This window comes from Hoplias malabaricus, chromosome X2, assembly GCF_029633855.1.
Source record: "Hoplias malabaricus isolate fHopMal1 chromosome X2, fHopMal1.hap1, whole genome shotgun sequence".
Classification (NCBI taxonomy): domain Eukaryota; kingdom Metazoa; phylum Chordata; class Actinopteri; order Characiformes; family Erythrinidae; genus Hoplias; species Hoplias malabaricus.
In genome coordinates this window covers 4648934-4668361 of record NC_089819.1, presented here as the reverse complement: position 1 = coordinate 4668361, position 19428 = coordinate 4648934, and the positions used below count along the sequence as shown (strand labels likewise).

At 40.4% G+C, this 19428-nt stretch overlaps 1 protein-coding gene across 1 annotated transcript in view; it reads left to right on the top strand.

Annotated features, from left to right (window-relative positions):
• Window positions 1-3214: 3214 nt before the first annotated feature.
• The window catches only part of LOC136677277 (alpha/beta hydrolase domain-containing protein 17B), a 28556-nt gene continuing 12342 nt past the window's right edge, over window positions 3215-19428 (top strand). Inside the window, exons 1-2 of the mRNA XM_066654769.1 lie at window positions 3215-3680; window positions 7774-8251. Of these exons, the coding sequence (XP_066510866.1) occupies window positions 7785-8251 (467 nt within the window). The 5' untranslated portion in view covers window positions 3215-3680; window positions 7774-7784. The remainder of the gene's footprint in view (window positions 3681-7773; window positions 8252-19428) is intronic.

The window sequence follows — 19428 nt, the reverse complement described above, 5'->3', positions numbered from 1 at the left end:
ATGTTAGATTTCAGAGACCAAAGCATAATTTCTCACTTTAGTTTAATAGGAAACGATCTGAGCAGCAATCGTATTGTAGAGTTATCAGCTCTGGGTTTCCGTTATAGCTAATTATAGGGTTAAACATCTCAAGGTACAGATCACAGATCAAATAGGATATCATTCAAATATATACATTCAAATTAACACTCTTAATATAAAATATATACATTCAGTTAAATTCAAATATACATAATTCAGAATTAAAAGCATATGGCAGCTATTTAGTCCCACAAAACACACTTTCATAGTTTATAATGAGCTGTGACACTGGAAAGAGGAAAATCAAGAGAAAAAATGTGGTGAAAATGTCTGTTTTTTATTTTTAATTCTGTTCCTCAGTAGAAGCTGGTAAAAAAAAGAGAGACATTTAAAAAGAGCCTACCCGGAATCACTGGGCGCAAGGTGGGATCACACACTGGAGGTGGCAACAGTTCCTCACAGGGTGACACATTCATATCTACAGACACTGTTTTTGAGATGCCAATCCACCTACCAAGGTGTGGTTTTGGATCATGGGAGGAAACCCGAGCACCTGGAGGAAACCCACGCTGACACAGGGAGAACACACTAAACTCCTCACAGACAGTCACTTGAAACAGGACTTGAACCCCCAACCTCCAGGTCCTTGGAGCTGTGTGACTGCAACACTACCTGCTGCACCACCGTGCCACCCTGTTCGAAAATTTCTTATTATTTCTATATGTTTATTTAGTCCTTGAGACAAGGATGCCTGGGATAAACAACAGAGCATGAAACCCATGCCTGCTTGCCCTGCTCTCCCCTGCGTACAATGATACCCATAAAGTTACACTGCAGGATGCACGTTGGTGTTACAGGTAGTGTTGCTGCCACACAGCTTAGAGGTCCTGGTCCAGGGGTTGTGGATTGGAGCCCTGCTCCAGGTCAATGTCTGTGAGGAGTCTGGTGGATTGAACTGGATAAAGAGTTACAGACAACGAATGAGTGAATGAATGCCATGAAATATGTTTTTGGAGGGGGATTCAGTGTCTTTAAAGGTGTACATGATTGAAACATTTGAAAAATTTGTAAACATGATTTTTTTTTTTTTGCTGTTTTACAGGTGCATTAACTTACATTACTTAAGGTGGAACTGACTGCACATTTAGGAGACCATAGCTGATTTTGCAAAAAAGTAAGCACATTCCAAGAGTGTTAAAATAAAAACAGCTCAGGTTACAATTGACCTCCTGTCTTAACCGAAACTATGAATCATAGCTTACAGGCAAGTTCTGCTTCACCCACTAACATGCTACAGTTGGTTTCTTATTCAAACATACTGTTACACCTTCTTGCAAATTCAGTAACTGAGATAATGCCATTTTACATTTAAAACATTTTAAAATGAAAATAAACATATGTCATTTTTGTGAGTGTAGAGCTTCTACCAATAAGGACTAAGCTCTGCTGTCATCAAGCCATCTCTCAGCTCACACAGTGCCTGAAAAATCAGCTGGTTCTGAAACATGCAGTTCCCTCGCACTTGAAAAATTCTAAGTCTACTGATGACATAGTGATGACAATAGTAATTTGTGTAACTAATTTGTGTAACTACGTTTACTAGTAGCGAATTGAAATAATCTAATCTAGATGTAATAAAAACTTGAACAAATGTTTCCGCATCTGGGAGGGATGAGGCATTTCTTAACTTAGAGATGTTACAAAGATGTAGGAAAGCTGTTTTTGTAATGTTATGTATATATGAAGATCGAATAATAGATCTGAGTCAGTTACAATGCCCAGATTTTTAGCTGATGAGCTAGGAATTACAGGGAAGTCAAAATTATATATTAAATCTGATACCTTATTTATAGCAGTTTTTTGACTTAAAAGGAGAACCTCAGTTTTGTCGCTATTTAGTAGAAGGAAGTTGTACGACATCCAATGCTTCACTTCTTTTACACAGTCCTCCATTTTCTTTAGTGTTGGGTTGTCGTCTGGTTTGGTTGATATGTATAACTGTGTATCATCAGCGTAATTGTGGAAGGTAATGCCATGCCTGCTAATAACTCTGCCCAGTTGCAGCATGTATAATATGAATAATAAAGATCCTAAAATGGAGCCTTGGGGAATTCCAAATCTCTCCAAATCACATTTTTGTGTGAATAGAGAAGACATTATATACTTTTACAAACTGACAGCGATCTGTAAGGTAAGACTTAAACCATGATAGGGCTGTTCCTGTGATTCCAACTATGTCCTTTAGTCTTTCTAGCAGAATATTATGGTCAGTTGTATCAAAAGCTGCACTGGGTTCAATTAGCACCAGCATGGATACCTTGACCAGAGGCGAGAAGAAGGTCATTTGTTATCTTAACTAAAGCCGTTTCGGTGCTAGGGTATGGTCATACATGTTATTCTTATGCAGGTAGGAGCGAAAACCCATGAACTTTTTCTAAGATCTTAGATATGAATGGCAGGTTAGAGATAGGTCTGTTATTGAATTGTACACTAGGATCAAGATTTGGTTTCTTGATCAGGGGTTCAATAACTGCTAGTTTAAATGCTTTGAGTATGTGACCCAGTCTAAGGGATGAATTTATGATTTTTTAAATGGGATTTATTTTGACTGGTAAAACTTCTTTAAATGGTTTTGTTGGTATTGCATCGTGTGCAGGTCCTACAATTTGACAAATAGATAAAAAAAAAAAAAAAAACACTAGGGGCTGTAAGTGCGCATACACAAAGATAAAAGTTATTAATATTATTAAACAGTGCATTTCGGGCTTTATTAATGATAAACTAACAATTGGGACTGTTTATTCTACTAACGCCCATCCAATCAAATCATAGTAGATACAACCATGTCTCACCAAATACTCCTTGCCTTACGTTCTTTAAAGTAAGTAAAATGAGATTAGATTTCGTTTAATAATGACTTTAAGCCTTTATGTTACAGCCTACGTAGTGCACTAGGTAGGGAGTGTGGATCCATTTGGAATGCAGACAATGCCAGCCGCGGTGTTTGTTTCTTTATTTATTTGTTTCGATTGGATACGCGACGTCACCATAGTGTGCGCTGATTGGCTGCTGAAACCGCCCCTCTCTGTCCTGTTTATGTTTTTCCTATGTACCCGATTGGCCGAGGAGCGACCAATAGAATTGACATTTACAATCGGTCGTTCCTCCCCCCCCCCGAACGTGAGAAATCCAGAGAAGCACAAACTGACACTTAACACCGGGCGCTTCGTGGTGGGTTTTGCTCCAATTGTTTGATATTTAAGAGTCTAAGACGTGTATGACCGTGGACCACATGGTGACGGGACCTCTCGAGCCACAGCGGTTGGAGGACGGAGTTGGAAGAGTCTCGAGACGGCGGAGCGTTCACGTTAACGGGAACCGCGGATCCCCGCAGCTCACGCGAGAGAACGCAGGGGATCAATCGGCGCGCGGCTGCTGCGGATACGGACACGGGTTGACTGACATTACTGCTCATATCGAAGCAAGACAATAAACCACAGTTTTTTTACGTTTTGGAACCAAAAAAATCGTCCAGAGCCGGCTTATTTAGGATAACTGGAGTTTTACAGGATAATTCTTTGTTAACGTTAACACATCGTCGTAACTCAAGGATTCTTACATCAACCCCGAGGACAGAACAGGACAGAATCGTTCCACAGGTCTCTGCTATGTTTTTTTGCTGTTATCATTTCACTTAAAGCTACAGCGGTCTTCCTTCCCACTGTTCCGTTCCACCTTAAATAGTGTGCAGCAATTACTCACTAAAGCTTTGGCTTTTTAAGGTGGTACCGCAAAAATTCTAAAGGCTGTTATTTCCTGGCGTACAGGTATTTTGTATAAGGCTAGAAAAAAAATACAATATTATATTCATTAAGCAAATTGACATCTAACTTCCCGCTAGCAATGCTTTTATATAGACCCTGGGAAATGCAGTGAATTAGCTGGATAACTTAAACGCAGAGAAGAGGACTAGGAAAGTCGCTCAACTCTTTTTCGTATTGGACACACTTGACTTGAGGCTTCAGTTATCTGGCCTAACTGAGGAAAACACATTTTGGGGGGGAACACGTACCAGAACTTTTCAGTTTATGGCCTGAGAAGCCCAGACTCAAGCCTGTTGAGCAGGAATGCCCTTCTGGTCTTTTCCTATGGGACACATATGACTTTGGGATTAAATGATCTGCCTAAAATGAGAAATCATGCTTTGTGATATCTAATGTGGAGATTTGATGAAGTGTACTTATAGAGACTGGATTAATTGCATCGGCATTAGTTTGTAATATAGTTCTTATTTCTCTAGGTTTACAGAAATGCAGAAAATAGAGAATTAAGAGAGAATCTTAAAACCTGGCCATGGTTTTTCATTTGTTGGAGGCCTCGGTTTAACAACGTGATCAAAGAATTTAGCATCATTTCATTTCACTCACACGAGGGAACCTTTTATTATTTTGCGGAAGTTAATTACTTAATTGAGGGGACATGAATTATCAGTTTATTTTACAACTGTAAAATACGTATATCATCAGTCATTGTTTTGAAATATGAGTCAGTTCTAAAATCGTGCAAATATCAACATATCAGTATGATTGTGAATCAAGATTAATACCTAGTAGACTAACAAAAACTGGGCAAGGCCCATGTATACAAGTCCAGTCAACTAGAGTGTACTATTTTTCACTTGTTGGTATCATAATATAGAGAAGTCTGTGGTAAAATAAGTGTGTTTGGGTGTGTGCGCGAATTCTTATAAATGGCAACATTTGTTCCAGAACGTGCCTTACCTTGTCGTACAGTTTTCTCTCGTGAATGGAGTCTAGTTTCTGCGTTGAAGTGTTTTATTAGTCACTGTAATGAATGTATTAGTAAGCCACTGTGACTCATTTGTTCAATAAGCTTGTGTTCTACAACAAAGTAGGCGTTTCATACACACCAGGATTTCTCAGCTGGATCTTTTGAGCCAAAATGAAAGGAACTTCCTTATATCTCTTCTCCTAATTGATGGGCTCAACATTTGTGGCTATCTAGCTACGTACCACCCCCTATCCTAGGTATTTCTCAGTAACTTAAGCTTAAAGCAAATCTCAGGCCTTCATCTTTATCAGCAGATTTTCAGCTAGCCCGGAAATCCCTGAGGGTGTTTCACAAAGTGGGATATCTCAGTAAGATGGCAGATAAGTGAAGCCCAAAGCGAGGACTGTCCAGCAGCGGTGTCCTTTAGCTCTTCTCACACTGGATCTCCTTAGTGTTTGGCTTAATCTATTCCTTTTAAGAAGGAGGATATCCGTAGAAATCCTTTTGATATTTGGTTTGAGTTCTTCACCTGAGGTAGATATTAGGGAGCGACTTTCAGAACGTAGAATTTCTCAGTTAGCTGGGAATGTTAATGGAGCACTAGGTCAGGTCAGTGAAGCATCGCAATGATTTTGAAGCTGTAATTTTAGGGTACAAATATTGTGTAGTGTCACTTTTAAACCAAATATTTTCAACTCAAAGTTTGCAAAGGACTTAATTATTAACTTATGAGTTGGAACATCTTGAAACTGTTCAGGGCAGGGTTTCCTGAAAGCATCTTAGTGCATCAGTGATTCTTTAACAGTTGCTTGAGCATAACCTCTACACTTTATGATAATCTTAACACTCCATTTTGGGCGAACAGGTCCCAAAACATTTTCAACAACTAAAGTTGAAAAGCCATGACCATGTCTCTCAGCAGTAGGTGTAATGTAGTGAGTAAAACGTCTGCTCTCCACATAGCAGATTATGGTTCAGTGCTCCTCTTAAGCAAGAACATCATGCTACACCAAGGGTCTTTCTTACTTTGTCTAACAGTTGATTTAACATTGTCACCTCAAGCATGAGTTGACTGCCAGTGGCATAAATGTAAATATCTACTATTTCTTCTCCTGTGGATGAAAGAGAACTAGACCCTTTTGTCCTATTCTACGGTTTTCATTTTAGTTTCGATTATCTGGAACTTGGAAATGGGGCTCTTTCACACAGTAACATTATTTAAGCATGCAGGAGAACTTAAGCCAAAAGTGAGGACCATCCTGGAGGAAAGCAGCTGTTGGGAAGGGCTAAACCTCAGGATCTAGGGGTTCAGTGAAAAATCCTACCTTTTGAAATAACCTACTTCTCAGTGAAATAAAGCCCAGATTTTCAGCATGTTGCCTTGATGTTCAGGGCTGAGTGCTGACACAGGAAGGAAATGGGATGCAACAGAAATGTGGAATCCCCAAGGTCTAAATTGAAATTTTTGGAATGCTGTTGCTCAGAGAAAGATGTGCCTGGTTTTTGCCTCAGGTAATGCTGGCTGTGTGTGAGTCAGGCTGATTTCGGTGCTCCAGCCCTTAATCTGGTCACAGAAAGTGATAAGGCACGAGTGAAGAAACAGACCTCTGCGTCAGTGTTGCCTTGTGGTGCAGTTATGCGATGTGGAGTGCTAGGGTAATCGTGTCTGGTGATGGTGAGGCTTTGTAAATATCTCATGACCTAATGGAATACCGAACTGCGGTTCTGCTAAATGCGTTCTAGACAGCAAGCATTCAGATAATGGCATGACTTGAATGTACAGTGGAAATGACAGCATTATTAGAATTAACTTTGTAATACATTCAGAAATTTACCCTGTCTGATTTTGATAACAAGAACCAAGCTGTTTGTAATGTGGAATCTCAACGGACGTCAAAGGTCAGTCTGAGACTAAGGTTATCTCTGTTTTGGAAGAAATTAAGCAATGGTTTACAACCTGAACTAAGTTTTCAAGCCTGTACCCAAAAAATAAAAAAAAATATATATAATTTTATTTATTTATTCTGTTCCTCTTGAGGAAGCAAAAGTCATAATGAAAAAACCCAATTGGATATTTTCCCCAATTCATTCAACCATCCATTAGAGAGTCAGGATTGTTTACAGCGGCAGTGACAGAAACCAGATGTTTAAAGCCTCTTAAAGCTCCTCACACAGACTTAACATGAAATGGTAATGAACGTGCGGCCTGGTGGGAAAATTAATGATTTATGATTGTTTTGTTGTAAGGCAGAGGAGTAGCCAAGGAATTTTTTTTTCAGATTTTAACACTATTTCACTGTCATTACGTACTGAAAGGAGACACATGTACGTTCACATGTGACTGGGTTAATTAATAAAATAGCCATGCCCCAAAAACTGGCTCCAGTTACTACCATTGTCAAGACACTTCATATGTTTTTATCATCATCATTTCTGCTCATCCGTTTCAGGGTTGCTGTGATGATTTATTTATATAGTAACACATTTTTGGAATTGCTTTTTACTGTAAATCCTAAATCTTAAAAATTGATATGTCTTGGTGTGTCCATATTTTTCTTCATCAGATCTTTATTTTTCTAAGTATTTCTCCTTAGAAAAATACTGGCAATGAAATGCAGCTCCTAGAACAGTCATACTTGAGCCTAAGGTCACCATTTCCTATGCTGTGTGTGGGCAAGAGAATTATAAAGTCCCCAATATTGGCTTGTGAAACAGTGTTTGAAGTCATAGAGCTCCATCCAGTCCCATAGGGATTAGTTAGACTGCCAGTATTAATCATCCAACGTTAGAAGCTGACCTCACTAAGGCAATGAGATCTTCATGCTGTGTTCTGATGTCTTCCAAGAATTCCAATAAATGTAGATGCTGTTGATGCAGCAAAGTGATATGCTTAATTTCAGTAAAGATCTACAATGTCCGTAAAATGTACTAACAGTACTAACATTTCATTTCTTGCCTCAGTGATTTTTAGGATGAATCACCTGTCCCTGAGTGAGCTGTGCTGTCTGTTCTGCTGCCCGCCATGCCCGAGCAAGATTGCGTCCAAGCTGGCCTTCCTGCCCCCTGAGCCCACCTACACACTTATGTGCGATGAGAGCGGCAGCCGTTGGACGCTGCACTTATCGGAGCGGGCGGACTGGCAGTATTCTGCGCGAGAGAAGGACGCAATCGAGTGCTTCATGACGCGGACATCTCGGGGCAACCGGATTGCCTGCATGTTTGTCCGCTGCTCGCCCAACGCTCGCTACACACTGCTGTTCTCCCATGGGAATGCTGTGGACCTGGGTCAGATGAGCAGCTTCTACATCGGCCTCGGTTCCCGCATCAACTGCAACGTCTTCTCCTATGACTACTCAGGCTACGGTGCCAGCTCGGGAAAACCCTCTGAGAAGAACCTTTATGCAGATGTGGACGCTGCCTGGCATGCCCTCCGGACGAGGTGAGTCCTTGAAGTAGAGCTTGAAATAATTGTCTGATAGGTTCTAAAGGGTCTAATCAACCGCATTATTCTTACTATATCACAGTTCTTGGGCAAGACCCCTAACACTGTGTTGAATCTGTTTCATGATTGGAAATTGTCGGAAAATGGTAAGAGCATCTGTGAAATGGCATAAATGTAGGTTACACTCCATAATACCCTAAAAACTAAAGTTGTTTTCACATATCAACTCTTTAAAATCTTTAGATCTGGACATTTACTGGAGTTGTCCTTTCACACGTATAGTGTACAGCCAGGGAGTTTCCAGAGATGTCAGATGTGTTCTCACAGCTCTGTGGGTAATGTGGTTTAGGCATGTGAAGCATGTTCAGGAGGAATGGCATGAGTTCACTGAGGCTTTCTGGAACATTATGGTCACTATTCACACATGCGGTCCCTTGGACGTCACTCTGATTTTGAACTAGGGGGCTGTCAGGATTAAGGCTTGATACAAATGTTACCAATGTTTGCCTTTATACATACAGCTCCTCTAGGTGAGGTCTGGAAATTGCTGGTTTACAGTGTATGTGTGAAAAGGGTCTAATGAAAGTGCAGTATAAAATTACTGTCAGTGGTGACATTTAGGAAAGAGAGATAGATTAGAGCTATACAAGACATTTGAAAATTTGGAAGTGCTAGGATATTATTGCTCTTTTTTTTCTTTTCTTTTCTCTTCTCTTCCCTCTCCTGCAATGTTCACTGAGGCCAGTGGCCACCAGTAGGTCACAATCAGTCTTTGTAAGGTTATCCAGATGGTCTGATTGATAAAGTGGAGTTTAAACTTGCAGGTGTGTCCTGGTTTGCTCACTGGCTCTGGTATATTGAATTAGCACGTAGTGAATACAAATTCAGCCATTGGTCTCAGAAGTATTGGGACACTGATGACTCAAAAATACACACTGTTACATTGTACCAGAACAAGAGGTTGGCATGTAGTATCACAATATTTAAGGGTGTACCGTACTGGACTACCTACTGGACTCTGGCCTGTGCTCGTACTATGCTTACATCATGAGTTTGTGGCTTTCACGTTGAATAAAGGTGAAAAAATGAGTTTTGTCGGCAGTGACATATTTTATAGATTTATTGATTATGCTGAGCTGAGAATTTTCTTTAATGTTATGGTGTTTTTCCACTGCATGGAATCGGCTCGTCTTGCTTTTAGATGGCCGCTCCAGATTTTCCACTAGCACAGCTCCCCCGTGATTTGCCGGTGACGTGGCAAAATCTCTCTCTAACTGGAACTGCATGCTTTGAAAACCACAACAATGCTGGTGGTAACATTAGGCGTCGTTTACTCGTTGTGTATTGGTATTGTTTTTTTTTTTGGATGGAACGCTGCTCCTTGCTGTCGTACTAACAGATCAGTTTTCCTTGTTGCATGTTCTACTTTCGATGGATATTTTTGTCGGCCACTGACCCAAGGAGCGTTGGAATCTCTTCAAAACACAGTGGGGTAATGTAACGAGCTGCCGTTTTGAGTTGAATAAAAACAAACGCTAGTTTGTGCTGTAGCTCTGCATTTTGTGGAGATTGACAGGTTTCTCTGGCCAATCAGCGCTCTGCAGGGCTTACACATCACAGTTTAGTACCTACTCTAGTAGGGACTGAAAAAGTACTTGGTTCCAGGGACAGGTACCAGATTCGGTTAGTGGAAAAGCAAAAGAGCCAAGATGAGTCCGGTCGTGTAAGTTCCATGCAGTGGAAAATTGCCTAAGATGATGTTTATAGAGGGATATAGTCATGTATTTGTCCAAATATCTTGGCAAACACTTCTTTGAGGAGCTGTAGACCGAGTGATCCATTTGGCTCCATATGTGTTTACTGTGAACATTGCAGCACTGACAACACACTTGTGTTCCATGCAGACCAGGACATGGTCAAACTAACTGGATTTTGGGAGTCAAATGTGGCAAGGCATGGTAGAAATTACGTAGCTTCAGGACACCCTAAGTGAAACCGATTACATGAATCTATATCCTAGTCAGCGGATGGTGGACAGTTAGTGTTGATTGGTTTTTACTGGTGCATTGGAGGAATTCAAGTTTCAAGTAGCAAAATTTCCAGTTCCCTTTAGAAAGCAAATAATTCTCAGGGCAGTAGCCTTATTACTGAATTAGGGAGCTATTTGAGACTCACCCTTAGTTTAGTTTATTAATTTCTCAGCATTTTATTTACTTTTCAGTACTGAGCAAATAACTTTAATTACTTTAAGTAACTTGTCAGTCTTTGTATCAGTAAATCACTAAGCGTTAACCTCAGGAATTTATATTGGTGTCCATTTACTTACCCACTCTTAATGACAAAAGTGTAAGGTTCTCTTTAGTCCAGTACTGCATTATGCAGAAAAGCTGGCTTTTGTGTCTTCCTCTTTTGTAAGTTGTTGCTCAACCCCATGTGGAAGTTTGTGGCAGTTTGTATCATTTTAGTCCTCCATTTACATGTTTTAAATCATTAGAACCACATGCAGACCCGCCCACAGTTATTCACAAGACATTCATAATTTTTGCCCTTTTCCAATGTATTGGAAAAGATACAGGTCGGATTCAAACTAGCTTCTTCGATTGTCTGCCTACTGAACAGCCATTTTATCTTTCATATCCCTCCTCGACACCACTTCTGTAACAGTGATTATGTCCATTCTTGTTTGTACGTGGCTCTGCTTGTGTCAGCCTTACCCTTTTCTGTAAATGTGTGGCTGTCAGCGGAAGGATAGTTCTGAGTTACTCCAGAGGGTTTGTTCATTATTCCATGCACACAACCGGACAAAAGCCCAGGGAGCCTGTAATTATTATTGACCCCCAGCCCCCTGCAATGCTTATTGCCCTTCCCCCACATCCTCAGTTGTATACTTTATTAGCTGACCGGTGTTAACTGTGCTGCATAGGCCCGAGACTGGATTTGGGAAGTAGGGACGAGTCTGAATTTTAAAAGTTTACAAAAACAAAACTTATGTTTGGTTATAATTTCACATTTCTAAGCTTCACTGATTGTTTTGAGAGCACAGTTGGCCTTGCCCTCTCTGGGTGATAAGGACGGCTCTCCCTCTCACTGCATCACTCCATGTGATGCTGGCCACTCTGCTTTCAGACATCTAGTCGATGTAAGGGGCAGTTATCCAAGTTAATGTGGTTAAATATTTTATCAGGAGACACCTTTAATTTTATTTCAGATACACAGATCAACCATAACATTATGACCGCCTCCTTGTTTCTACACTCACTGTCCATTCTCTGAGTTCCGTTGACCATACAGGTGCAATTTGTAATTTTGTAGCAGCACTGCTGTGTCTGATCCACTCATACCAGCACAATACACACTAACACACTACCTCAGTGTCAAAGCTGGGAATAGTCTACCACCCATATCATACCTACTCTGTGGCAGTCCTGTCCATTGAAGAACAGAGTGACAAGGGGCAATCCATGTATACAGAGCAACAGATGAACTCTAGTCTGTAATTGTAGAACTGCAATGTGCTCCTGTGAACAGTGGAACTGAGGGAACGGACAGTGAGTGTAGAAACAAGGAGGTGACTGACCGATGTACATGTATGATATCGGCACTGGCCCAGAATCCCTATATCAGTGCATCCTCCTAACCCAAATCTGGTAGTTGGTGTTGTCCTACACAGCATACTGAGCTCCAAGGATGTTATTGGCAGGTACCCTGGAGAAACTGGAAAAACCAAACTAAACATCATTTGTGTTTACCACCAGTTTCATTTCACCACAAAACTTTATTTCACCACAAATTTGCAATTTCCCTTCCTGCTACAACACTGTAGATGATCTCCTCAATGACTTATGCTACCGTATACGATCACAAGCCCTGGCTGTGGTGGGTCTGCTTATGGGTCACGAGAACCTAATACTACTGAATGCGACTCTGTGATGTAGCTAAACACTGCATTGGAGTTGTTCAGGCCAGAGAAATGCAAAATACAAAGAGGCTGTGTGTCTGTGTCTGTGTCTGTGTCTGTGTCTGTGTCTGTGTCTGTGTGTGTGTGTGTGTGTGTGTGTGTGTGTGTGTGTGTGTGTGTGTGTACATGAATGCCTCAGTAAGTCTATGCGACAGCAACTTGTGTGTATATGCATTACTCTAGGGGTCTGTGGGTTTGTTAAAATTCACCCTTGCTTGTGTGTGAGTGTCAGCAAGCACAGCTGATGCTCTTGAACACAGTCTGTCCCTATTTGACAAGCAGAGTCCCTGAGGGCCACCCAGCCCTGTAACCACACAGCTCCCAACAACAGCTGTTTCACCAACTTCGCACACACGAAACACATAGAGAATAAGAACTTGAGCCAGAGTGGATTAGTGAGAAGTCAGTATCAGACCTTCCTCTCACAATTTCAGTGGGCCAAGAAACCGTGTCAAGCTGAGAAATGATGAACGACCTAAATTGAAATTAATTAAATACATTTACTTTCTGGCACCTAGGCTTCTTATAACTTTCCATTCCACTTTAAATGGCACAGCGGTCCAATTCTGGCCTTCAAATTAAATCTTTCTGTACCTCGTGGCACCTTATATTCGTGTTTGGATGTTCCATTCCACCTTATGTGATGCAGATACATTAAAGTATCTAGTATTAAGTAGAACTGCTGTTCTGGTATAATTTCCCTGCAGACTTGTATGACTGTCAAGCATGGACTGATCCCTGATCAACACCGCTACTCTGAGCAGCGTGATTAATATGTACAATTCTGAGACGTGGATCAAAGCATCACTAAACTTGTCTGAGTGTGGCTCGTGGGGTGGGATTTAGACTCAAATCTGACAATCTCTTTTCCCTGAGGTATTGGCTACAGTCTGCCTTAATTGTTCACACACTTTTCCTCAGTTCCCTCACTGAGTCTCAGTCTTGGTTTCCATATCTCTAAAGCTCAGTCTTAGAAGTTAATTGCACTTCCTGCTTCTCTTGATCAATGTTTTGTCAAACACATTCAGTGATGCTGATGTGTGTGGTGTGGCCAGTTCATTGTCCTGAGAAACACCAGCAGTGTCTTTTGCGTGATCTGCAAATAATCCTGTTCTATGTCTGTTTTTGTAGTCTCTGTTGGGGCTTATCGGCTGCTCCACATCCTTTCAGACCCACCACTGTGAGCTTTTGAGCAGTTTTTTTCCCTTCCTTCTTTCTTCAATGAAATTAAGGGTGGTCTCTGACTGTAGAACACACGTGTGTGTGTGTTTCATTTCACTGCTTCATTATGTGCAGTCATTGCCCTTATCCATCTTGTGTTTGTGTCTCTCTCTCTTGCTCTCTCTCTGTCTCTCTGTCTGTGTATTCTCACACACACCCCTTCTTTTTGGCATGTAGGCTAAGCTGGGCTGGCTTGTCCTCCTTTCTGGCAGAGCAGCTCATTCTCATGCAGCTGCACTGTCCACTCCTCCGGAGCGGAGGAAGGGGAGGAGGAAGACAAGAAAAGAAAAAGGAAAAAAAAAAACTGCCATTCTAATCTCATTCAGTCAAAGCCGGCCCATGTCGTTGAGACTGATCAAATTATGCCGAGCTTGAAATTGCCTGCTTCTTGAGGACTCAGAGATGGGAGTATAAGGGAGGAAGAAAAGGAGGAGAGTGAGTGTGGGGATGCTAGAAGAATAGCATTAACACTGAATGGGATGTGACAGCCCAAAATTCCTTTTATTTTACTGAGACAGAGAGCATGTGAGAGAAAGAGCTTCCTTTAGTTGTGCTGTCCTAGATGTGGGCAAAGGCCACACAGTGCTGTTGATAGAATTTCTGGACATTTGTCTCTGAAGCTAGTTGCCTGGTACTGCACTGGTTAAGGGTTGAGTTTGATCCTCTGTTTTGAAGTATTTCTCTGACATGGTTCTGCTTCTGATGGGATTAATTCCTCACTCTGAGACTGCGAGCTATAATCCTCATGAGAAAAGCCTTAAAAGAGAACACAGAGAGCGTCAGGTAGCAACAGGGTTGTGGGTTCTACAAATTCACCATCTGATAAAACTGGCAGTGCACACTGCTGCAGATCAGGCATGATCAAGGCATTGAAGCCACGCCTCCCAAGTCCTTGGTTGGTTACAGCTTCTGGATCTCCCAATAAAGTCAGTGCCAAACACATTCAGGGATGTTGAGGTCTGGGTGCTGGGGTTGTCTATTGTTCTGAGAATATCACCAGCCAGATCTGAAGCGAGAGCTCTATTTTCTCCTTTTTCAAATATGAAAGCTTTAAATTGTGTGTGTGTGATGGGGAGAGTTTTGATCAGACACCTGGTCTTTAAATGTTGTTTTTTTTTCCTACATTTTCTTTTTGTTATCCATATTTTTCTCTTTTTTAAAATACATTTATTAATACTGTGTTAATGTTTGAAAGTAAGACTGGGCAATTATAGCTGAGAAATATGTCTAAATATTTAATTTCATTATAGATATTATTTGATGAATGTTAATGACCTGTTTTTAATAAAGAACAAGAGAGTTTGCTGAATGAACACTATCAAGGCAAACAAGTATTTTTCGCTAGTGCCGTAACCGTTAACACGTGAATATTTTGGAAAATTTAACGTGTTCATTTTTAAAAAAAACTTCCACCCATAATTTACTTGTTTAACAGATCCTAGTGACATATTAGTGGTTTCATTAGGGGATGTAAACACAGCATTGTTTCTACTAAATTCAATAGGTAGATTGCATTATTTTTATGCTGAAATATAGATTAAATCTCATAAATAGCTCTCTTAAAAAATAATAAAGTCAAAATGACAGTTTGTCGTGCATACCACTCTACACATTTGTTGTATCTCCTTACTAAGATTAATCACACAACGTCGCTGAGATCAACTCAGCTGACACCACTAATAGTAACACAACAATGAAAACTACACACATATTTAGAAAATAAAAAATAAGGAATGATCACACCTTGATGTACACATTAAATATAGAAAGTAGTTACAATAAACTTAGTAAACTGACCTCTTTCAATATGAGGCACTAAATTAAAAAACAGTAAAGAACATACTGGACTCAGTAAATAAAATGTAACAGTATGTGTAGTGTGAGTAATAACCATCAAAGTGAACTGTGAGGTAGATCAACCACGCATAGGTAAAATACAGCAAACATTGTAAAAACCTCTTAAACTCAGTAATCAAGTAAAATACAAAGTTAACGTTAATGTCTTCTTTCAGCTGGAGTTACCTAACGTGTGTGTGTGTGTGTGTGTGTGTGTGTAACAACAACAATATACCAACAATAACAAAATCTGAAAACAAGTTAGTTCATGTGACAACACTAACCCAATACTGAAAACTTCCTCACTGGTGGCACTTGAGGTATTGCCGAGGTCAACCAGGACAAGAAGCTTTCTGAAACCAGACTTCTTTGGACTGCACCAAGTGGTAGCATATCCTTAACAATGTAGTATGCCACTCCATGGGTTATGTCCTTGAACCTTTTGGATGTTGTGTCACACAGTATTGGTGCCGAGTCCCTAGTCATCCTGGACTGTCTGTGGGTTGTTCTATTTAGATACATGGGTTGTGTAGGTCGTGACTTGTTGTAAACTCTAAAATGTGACTTAGGTGATAAAAATCTTTTTGTGTTCCTGCTTATAGGTAGGATGTTTATCGTGCACAGATTACACACAATGACGTAAACCATACTGGCGAACTGCACCTGTCCTTTCTATATTGTCAATTTCCTCAGCGTCTGCTCTTGTTTTCTCACTCGCACTATTTCTGTTGTCATGTTTGAGACGCAACAATGTGATAAACCTTAATTGATTGGCTGCTAGTATGTTCTACGATCAAGCAATATAATTGGCTGTTTATGAGCAAGGTTGTGAGCATGTTTGGGGTTTGTTTACAAAGCCAAATGTTTGTGCTTTTAAGTGTCTATTAATGCCATGCCTATCACAGTACATGCAATTGTCAATTAAAATAGCTTTCGCCAGGAAACGCAGAGATGTTATTTTAGCTAGGCTAGCAGTGCAGTGACAAATCATAAGGCTTTATTTTTCATCAGCGCTACACTATTAAAAATAAAGGTGCTACAAAAGGTTCTTTGAGCGATGCCACAGAAGAACCATTTTTACTAATATGTCTAAATGGGTAAAGAACCTTAAGACAGAGTGATGGATCTTTAAACCCTTACAATGTTCTTCACACTCATGTTTCTTTAACAAAAATGAAACCAAATGTGGTTCTTCTATGGCATCACTCAAAGAACCTTTTATTTTTAAGAGTGTAGAGAACACTGTCTGTACCTTGACTGTAGCTGTAGAAAGTGATTTGAGTCAGGAGGCAGTAAAGTCAAAGCTGTTGCAGAAGAGAAATATTATGATTCCTCTCTTGCAGAGCCCCCCCCCCCCCCCCCACATCAAGCCATTTGTTGAACTATGGTTAAGATGCTATTTGCTTTTGCTGTGACATAGTTGACTGTGTGCAGAAAAACAAGTCTAAAACCACCCACGCCCTCATCTGTATCGTGGTTGCCTCCTAGGTGTATTGCTTTACTGATTGGAATAAAACTAGCTGTGGTTTTTCATAAAATTTCAGATTAATTCAGGTGGAAAGGCTTTGAACCGCATCTTTTAAACTGCAAGGGACTGAAACACACATCTTGGCTTTGCACAAATGCAAACTAAAGCAACGATGGGACCTTCTGTGACAAGAAATTAAACAAAGCTGAGCTGCCACCATACTTGTTATTGTAGAAAACGGCTTCGTATTTAATTTATTTTGATAACCCATAACATTAAGACCATCCACAGGTGACGCCAGTAACATTGGTTATGTCATTATGTCAAGATCTGAGATATGTTTAATGGGTGTGAAGACCTGGTTGACCTTGACAAGGACTAGATTATGTCCAGTAAAAAAAACAAAAAAAACCAAGGCTTGTGAAGGTTCCATACCATGGACACAGTGCTGGGGGCATGAGGCTCATTGTGGTTGGAGAGCTGTGAAGGGTACAGAATGGCCATTGTGGCACAAGTCACAGAAAAGTGTTTACAGGAGGAGTGTACAGTGGGTTTTCCATTCACCGTTTTTGCGAATTATAAGTTTTATGAGGTGGAAAAGTTTCACACTTGCTAAAGAGTGTTGGAAAGGCAAGCTTAGTATAATTGTTTATAATATTTCTGCATGTAAGAACCCATAAATGTTTATCTGTTTCATGGGACGGTTGTTGGCAGGAAAGCTAAAATAATATTTTTAGAGCTTGCCTGATGTTGCCCTCTGTTTCCATGGCTAAGGGTGTGGCCTTAAAGATCGACACATCCTGTGTACACTGCTACCACATGACATGAATACGCCCTTCTACCTACCTGGCTAGGTGAGTCAGTGAAGAGTAAGCAGGTGTGGTTGTTTGTAGTGAATATATATATATCCAGACAGTTTCAGGTTTGTCTGGAGAGCAGGTGACCTCAGAGAACCCATGTAAACATGTCCTGAATTGGTTTGAAAACTAAACGTGCTTTCACACACGCCTTATTTTGTCCAAATCTTCGGACATTTCAGTTTGGCTCAAAACCAAAACAGAATGCATGAAAGGTGCCTCAGAACATGGTCCGGACCAAAGAACCAAAATATGGTCTGACCCAAAGAAGTGCCCTTGGTCTGGATTAAACTGAACCAAGATCTGGTTCGTGTGCAGTGTGAAAAGATGTTTTGGATAAATTACAAGAAGTTGAGGCAGTGTAAATGGCAGATGTGGGCATGACCAGATGATTCACTCATTTCCATCACTCTAGAAAAATAGTAGAACACGTGTAAAAACCTGTAACTTAACTGTAAATCCATTACCATAACCAGCCTTAAGTGGAACCTGCATCATCAGTGAACAGTAGGGCTAGCCCCGAATAGTCGTTTGTTGGGTAGGTATTCGGATTATAATTTAGAGATTCGGATATTTGTTTTATTTTTGGATAAATGTGGCGATAAAGGCAACCCTCCACTCCAAGTGTATTCAGCCTTGTCAAAATAAAAGTCTTGAACGAAGCCTAAAATAGCCTAACACGCTACAGCAACCTACTAACAATGAAGCATGGCAACGCTACAGTTAATTTTGTCAGCTTTACACCTCGAAGAAGCTCTGATTTATTTGTGTACACTCTGTGCCCTTAGGTGCACCATGTAGTGAACAAGTTAGTGAACGACTCAGTGAGCGGAGCCATGTTGGGAGCCAAAGTAGGGCTTTAATTTTACAGTGGGCATTGAGAGCTGATTTTCTGAAAAATAGGGCTGGCCCCAAATATTCAGTATTCAGATATTTGTTCATTGGGTTTGTAATTGGTTTCTAATTTAGAGATTCTGATATTTTTGGATAAATGTGATTATCGATAAAGGCAATGCTCCACCACCTTCAGGCTCCAGCAGTAAAAACAGTGCTCTGCCCACTCCATCCGTATTCAGGCTCATCAACATTAGAGTCTTTGTGCAAATGAAGCCTAACACTCATATAAAACAGCCTAACATGCTAAAACAACACACTTACAATGAAGCGAGGCGATGCCACAGTTCATTTTGTCAGCTTTGTGCCCTTAGTTAGCGAGCTAGCAGGTTAGAGAGCATAGCGAGTGAAGCCGCACTTTGAGCCACGGTGCAGCCTGGAGAGAGTGATATTAAAGCAGGTGTTGGGAGCAGATTATATTAATGACAACAATATACACTACCCCACTGCCCGTGTATTCAAATATTTGCCAAATATCCCTGCCAAAGTTCAGAAGCCCAAAAATGGTATTCGGGACAGCTCTAGTTAACAGTGAGCATCATTTAATATAAACTTTTATCAGTTGTTATGAGTGATTTAATACTGAGCTGTAAACGAAGGAGAATATAACACTTCTCCCAGACAAGTGTTGGTTTTGTATGTCATCTTACTGTAGTAAACATAAATCCATTTTATTTAACTAATTGTTTCCCACTATTATTTCTTCTTTATCCCAACACATTCTATAAACTCAACACAGGATATAAAATACTGCATCATTATTAGAAGGACACTCAATAACATAGAAGGTAAGATGCAGTTGGTGTGGTTTGAGGCTCAGCATTAATCAGCAAGTGCAACGAGTTCAGCCATATAAGGTGGAACTGAGAAATGTGAATATGGAGCTGATAAATAAGTAGCCTAAGCATCGTATATACAAGCAATGCATGTGTTTGTGTTT